General features: G+C 33.7%; 1 protein-coding gene across 1 annotated transcript; it reads left to right on the forward strand.

The window, feature by feature from the left end:
* Positions 1–231: 231 nt before the first annotated feature.
* On the forward strand, positions 232–3,048 carry LOC149556256 (protein neprosin-like). Its single transcript, XM_089785833.1, has 7 exons — positions 232–553; positions 645–731; positions 868–1,116; positions 1,292–1,459; positions 1,554–1,607; positions 1,713–1,859; positions 2,388–3,048. The coding sequence occupies exons 1-7, from the start codon at positions 380–382 to the stop codon at positions 2,763–2,765; spliced, it is 1,257 nt and encodes a 418-aa protein (XP_089641959.1). The 5' UTR covers positions 232–379; the 3' UTR covers positions 2,766–3,048.
* Positions 3,049–7,164: the final 4,116 nt, after the last annotated feature.

A 7,164-nucleotide genomic window follows, 5' to 3' on the forward strand; every position in this document is an offset into this window, starting at 1 on the left:
GGCAACAAATGTCAGGTGAAAGCATATATTCCAAGGAACTTGATGGGTTTCGTGTATGTATACAAAAACCAATTGATTTACAGATGAAGAGAATTTAAGGAGTCATTTATAACTTACAGTAGGACTTTTCGTGCAGGGTAGTCTAAACGATGGATTCTGAGAAAAATATTATTCACGGTAGATGGACGGACAGGGTAGCATTAAATACAGGATTGAAACTGAAAGGAGCCCACAGCAGAATTTTTGTTATTGTCTGGAGGAAGATAAGGAAGAGACGAAAGTTCAATGATCTTTCGTGTTGTAATGAACAGTGCCATATGTGGAATGAAGGGCTTGAATGATAATAAGGGGGACTGTTTGAATTGATGGTGATTTTGAAATGGCTGAAGGATTGAAGCTTGTGCTTGTTTTATCTGTTATGCTGACTCTGTCTTTTTCTAGCTGTCTGAAGAATGATAATGTGACAGTGAAACATGGAAGCATGAGGAGGAGAATGTCCATGGTTTATGAGCAATTGAAGGCCATTAACAAGCCTGCCATTAAAAGCATACAGGTGAAGCATACCATTATTGCCTATGTACCTTGTAAATTATATAATCTCCTTTTATGCCTATGATTAGGTGTTAGGGATGTTGTGGATGCAGAGCCCAGATGGAGATGTTATTGACTGCATTGCTTCTCATCTACAGCCAGGATTGTACCATCCATTGCTCAGAAAACACAAAGTTCAGGTCAGGTCTCTTTTGATAGGCAAGGTAGTAAGATTTATGAATAGCATAATGAAGTTTGGTGATTTTGGTGTCATTCAAAGGGAAGGAGTGAAATAGCAGAGAGGTGAATTGGATTCATCTTGGATGTTGTTTGTAGGATTTTCCAACAAGGCCATCAAGTATTCAATCCAGGGCTAATAGAAGCTTGCAATCAGGGCCTTCCCATGACTTTCAAACATGGCACCAAACAGGACTAAGTTGCCCACATGGAACAGTTCCAGTCAGAAGGACTACTGTGGATGATCTAATGAGGGCCGCTTCTCCTGAGAAATATGGCAAAAAGTCCAATAAAACAAGATTGTGGGTGTCTCAAAAGCCCAGTGTGGCAGATGGCAATGGGCATGAGGTACTGTAGGTGTTACACATACAAACCCTAAATGAATATATTATGCTACTTTTTTTAGGGTTCTTCTCAGGTTGTCATAGCCTTTGTGCAAAGATGGCAAGTAATGGATATACTGTATAATTTTGTTCTGAACATGTTTTTTTCTCTCTTTTTTTTTTTTTTTTTTGTTATGCAGCATGCAATAGCCTTTGTAAAAGGAGGAGAATATTATGGTGCAAAAGCAAGTATGAATGTTTGGGAACCCAACATAGCAGCCCCTGGAGAATTCAGCTTGTCTCAGATGTGGGTTCTGTCTGGATCATTTGATGGCTCTGATCTTAACAGCATTGAAGCTGGCTGGCAGGTGTGTGTATTACTATATGTTCTACATTCTCACATCTCATGATGATGTAAATCATTGTATTGAAATATTCTATGGTTGCATTGTTCATCAACAGGTAAGTCCAGAGCTGTATGGAGATAACATGCCAAGGCTTTTCACGTACTGGACGGTTAGTATCCACTACAAATGTATTGAACAGTGGTTTAGTGAGCCAAGTTTTCCCTCTCCATTCATTTATTTAGCTTTGCTTATTTGCCCAAAATGGCTCTTGTAGAGTGATTCCTACCAGGAGACAGGATGTTATAACCTTTTGTGCTCTGGTTTCATCCAAACCAGTGAGAGAGTGGCTATTGGAGCTGCTATAAATCCAGTTTCCTCTTTCAATGGTCCTCAATATGATATCACCATACTTGTTTGGAAGGTCAGAAACTATGCCATTTAAGTTGCTGAAATTGGGTTTATTTTGTGTTTGTTGAATCAATTTGCATAATAGGTCCAAAAGCATCCAAGGGTACAAAATGTGTTTTGTTTGAAGATGATACAAGTCTTATTTCTAATTTTATCTTTAGCAATCGCCATTATTCTAATGCAATGATAATCAAATTTACATTGTCAAACATTTCACATAGATTAGTATAGATTGTTGCATCAGCATTTGTAAACATAGAGACTAGAGGTATAGAGGCATTGATTACACAAAGGCAAAAAGTTTGAGAGCTCTTTGTAAGTCGCTGTTTATGTTCATCATACAATTCACATTCTGTGATTCTAAATAATTCATAGATTAAATTTTTCCAGTCGATGAAATATCAATCATTCTGTGTGTATGATCTAAAAAAATAAATTCTAAATATCAATTTCTGAACCAACATCAAAATGAAATAGATTCAATGTTAATGATTATAAACTGAGGTTTGTGATGGATGTTCTATACTTTTTGTTTGGACAGGATCCAAAGGAGGGCAATTGGTGGATGGAGTTTGGGGATGGTACATTGGTGGGATACTGGCCTTGTAGTCTTTTCTCTCACTTATCAGATCACGCAACTACGATTGAATGGGGTGGTGAAATTGTAAACACTCAGCAAGATGGAGATCACACTACAACACAAATGGGAAGTGGCCATTTTGCAAACGAGGGATTTAAAAGAGCAAGTTATTTCAGGAATTTACAGGTGGTGGATGCAGATAACAGTTTGCAAGATATAGAATCTGCCTCTACTTTAGCAGAAGATTCTGAGTGTTACAACATTCAGAGTCATTTCAATGTTGATTGGGGTACCCACTTCTATTTTGGAGGACCTGGCCACAATTCCAAGTGTCCATAGAAGTATACCGGTTCTCCTAAATAGATACATTCAATGTTTTTGTTTTGGGTCCTAACTCTATATTATTTACTAATTCTTTTAACAAACTGAATTAGTAAATAATATTCCAGGGATAATGATTATTAAAATATAGATAGCCTGGGAGAGTAAGAGGAAAAAATGTAACATTCTAATGGAGAGGCCTTACAGAGACTATTTCGTATTGAGTGTATGGCTGAAGGGAAAATGATATTGTCTATGCCAATTATTGATCTTGATGTATGGTGTTACATAATTGAAATTTTATATTGATCGAGGTTGAAATCTTTTTAATTGGGTACTTATTATTTTAAGTAAATAAATAGTAAATAAATAAGGCATATAAATTCTTATGGAATGCAAGTTAATAATAAAATTAAATAAGGTAATAATAAAAGTTTGAAGGACATAATTGATAGTATGTGATATATGGGGATACTCAAAAGTGTAAAGAATAATAATTATAATGTGATTATGATTATTACTTTTAATAAGGAAAACATATAATTCATAGTGTCGGGAATAAATATATATAGAGATATGGAGGATGTAATCTAATTAGATTATGAAATGGATGTTAGTCTAATATGTATATAGTTAAAATAAAAGCTTTGAAATGGGTTGTTCTTGGTGTAGACTAAAAAGTTAAAAAAACAAAAAAATAATATAAGTGGAGTTATCTTAATAAATCCTTATATCAATATCTATCACTGTGGGAATTGACAAAATGAGTACAATCTCACAAGTACATTATAGGATATAATGGACATAATTTGATGGGATTGAGAAATGAACATGTGATTATGAAATGGACAAGTTTGCATTAGTTTAATATGTAACTAGTTAAAAACTTTGAAATGGCCAGCTCTTAATGTAGCTTGTAAAAAGTTAAAAGAATTTATTTAAAATATTATTTAATATCAATGTACCCATCTTAATAGATGAATATAATTAAATTATCAAAATTAAAAAGAGAATATGATCTTTTCCACTTCTTCTTTTTAGATTTTCAACTCAATATTAGTATCTGTGGTTGTCAGAGTTGCCAAAATGATTACAACCTCATGCCTACATTATAGAGAGATGGATGACATAATCTATTGTGATTATGAAATAGAGATGTTTACATCATTGTGCATATTTTATTAAATAGTTTTGAAATGGTTAGCACTTGGTGTAGCTAGTAAAAAGTTAAAAGAGGTTATTTAAGATATTATTTATTAGAGTGTAGCTATCTTAATAGATGATAATAATTTGTTTATCAAAATTAAAAAGAGAATGTGAACGATTTTGAAAAAAATGTGATCTCTTTTTAGGAATTTCTTTTTAGTTTCAAAACAATTTTCTCTTTCATTTAATTTTACTTTAAATAGACCCTATTCATTGGCCATAGTTTCTTGTTCTCAATTTACTTTTCCTTTAGGTCCATTTGTAGGTTTCTTTTTTGTACCACTCGTCATTGCATGTGTTGAGATGAATTTTCATTATGGCATTCTATTTCATCTTGCAGCATCTTACATCACTTGAGGTGTTGTATGTTTGCATTATTATAACATGAAGGGAAATCTAATTCCTGTACCTTGATGCATGCCTACCACATCGCATATGATTCTTAGACAACATGGATTGTTGGTATCTCTAATCGATGTTGTCTATTAGTGTCAATCACTTAGTCATTTACAAGGCAGAGTCAAATGGTCATCACTATAATCGAGCTACTTGACATACGCTGAGTCATGTACACAAGATAGTACTTATGTACTGAGTAATTCTATAAAGTTGAGTAAGTATGATCACAAAGAAAAATTCTATATGGATTGAGCTCATTCAGTGACTGAGTGAAATTCAAAGTATATAAGTACCAAGTGATATAGTATGTGCTGAGCACAGTATATGCTGAGCATCAGGAAGTTAATAAAGGCCGAGCAATAGCAATGCCAAGCATCAATAACAATAGAGGCTGAGCAATGCACAATCTACATAAAAGTTAGGAATGGAACAAAGTTTTAGGGAAAACGATTATCAGGCCAACTTGGAAGGATTAGTTAAGTTTTAAAGAGGTTGTTACAGAACATTTACATGGCGTGGATCACATATCCCCATGGGTATGTTCAACGATCAGGATGAAGAGGCAAAATATGGAACCATCTAGAAGACTCTTCATGGAATCTTTATATAGTGATGATCTTAACCTAGATCAAGTATGTGTGGAAGTGATCGTGTGCGTGCGTGTGAAGACTAGAGAGGAGAAGATCAGAAGTCATTCAAGGGTTCTATTATCATCTAACAAGAACAAGTGACCTATTCATAACTAGTGAAAGTGGAAGGGAAAGACAAGAGTATCAGATCATAGGAGAGCATTGGTTAGAAAGGAGAAGACTTGAAACTAGCTTATAGAGAAAACCAAGAGTCAAGTACTAAGTTAGTTTTAACATACTTGAATTAGGGTAAATCTCTTAATAGATCTTTGTAAATCTCCTAATATAGTCCTTACTTAATTGTAAGTGTCAAATCCTCTAACAAGGTGAAACCTAACCGTTTTTTAAGTCTTTAACATGACATACTCCTCATAGAGTAGATCATATACTATGGTCAAACATTGTAATCTTAACTGGTTAAATTTATTACTACAACAGTGAAGATTGGTGGGTGTTATCCCCACCCTAGTTTACCTTCACCTTGGAGGGTTTCTGGGTAACAAATACTGTGTTATGTGTTATTACTTTCATGCATGTGATTGAATTGATTTACATGTTACATCAAGTTTACATTTATAGATTTGCATGCATAAGTTATTATTGGATGTGGATGAATTTGTGAAAAGGTATAAAGTGTTATAGATTCCAATTGACCTCCCCACCCCACTTTGAGTATCTAGTTTACTCCATAAATCAACATGGACACCTTTTCATTTTTCTCTCTTTCATTTTTCTTCCTATGTTCATTCCATTAATATGATCATCTTATCACTTGTGTTCACTAAAAAATATTTTTTGCTTTATTGGTAAAGCTCATTTATCCACACTTTTAACACATAAATTTTCATTCTTCTTCTTCAAGTTTTACCTCGTTCCTACTTAGCTATGTCTTGTCTACATAGGTGAGTATAACTTTGTGCATGTCTTAGTTTTTTTCTTTGCAATACCTTAATTTTTTCTCTACAAAGACTACAATATTATGCTGTATTTTTACATAGTGTATATGCCACTTATTAGATATTCTTTTATTTTCTTTTTTTTCTTACTATTCATTCCTTTAAGGTGATTGTTTTATCTTGACTCTAAATTGTTTCATATGTTTAATGCCATCAATATATATTTCAAGCTTTTAGTATATAAGTGAAGTATGAGAATCCAAACTTGCTTCCTTGGATTGGGCCTTAATACTAATTGCTAAACTTGATTAGTCGACTCTTTCAACACATAATTTTTATTTCTTTTTCAACTTCAATTATCCACCCTTTCAAAATATATTCATTATTTTCCCTCAAATTATTCCTCATTCCAATTTATTTATAGCTTGTCTATATTGGAAGAGTGTAGTAAGTCAATATTTTCATCAAGACATGCAAGTGATGAGTTTTTGGTTTCAAATATAAATTTGAAATTAGTTTATTTATACATTAAATGAAATTAATTTATTAAGAGATAATGATATGATGGTTATTTTTTATTAAATTAAATAAATTTTAGTATTCATAAAATATTTAGTCTAGTGCCACTTGCTAATGTGGGAAAGGAAATAGAAACCAAGCTTAGAGATTTAATCATGGGGGACATTGGACTCCTCCTTTGCTTGGCATCCTTAAAATAAATACTGATGGCTCTTCTCGGGGAAATCCTGGACTTGTTGGTATAGGGGGAGTTGAGCATAACAGTTCAGGTGAAGTTCAATTTCTTTTCTCTACCCACAAAGGATATCATACCAATAATATCATGGAGGCCCTGGCTATCTTGGTTGTAGTGGAACAATGTTGTAAGGGTGGTTGGAGGAGGACAATTTGTGAGACAAATTCTCAGGTGGTTGTGAAGTTATTGAATAGGCAAGAGCTTGAAGGTGTTGATTGGCATCTAGCTTTGGTTATAAAATAGATTATTCAATTATGCAAGTCTCTTGACTCTATAATTTTCACTCATATCCCTCGGGAGTGGAATGGTGTGGCTGATTGCTTGGCTAAATGGGCTTTCGCGCATATGCAAGATTAGAATATTGTCAATCAAAGGTTTCTCCCCTTTGACTTTTCTCATGAGTTGGACCAACTTGTGGCTCAGGATAAAGCTCATTAGAGCTCCTTGCATCTTCTGTTTTTCTTGTCTCTTTTTGATATCATAAAACTTTACCCCTCTTTTAGTAAAAAGAAAATAAGATATTTAGTCTAGTA

Source organism: Cupressus sempervirens, chromosome 5, assembly GCF_028749045.1.
Source record: "Cupressus sempervirens isolate cs-2001-9-10 chromosome 5, ASM2874904v1, whole genome shotgun sequence".
Taxonomy (NCBI): Eukaryota; Viridiplantae; Streptophyta; class Pinopsida; order Cupressales; family Cupressaceae; genus Cupressus; species Cupressus sempervirens.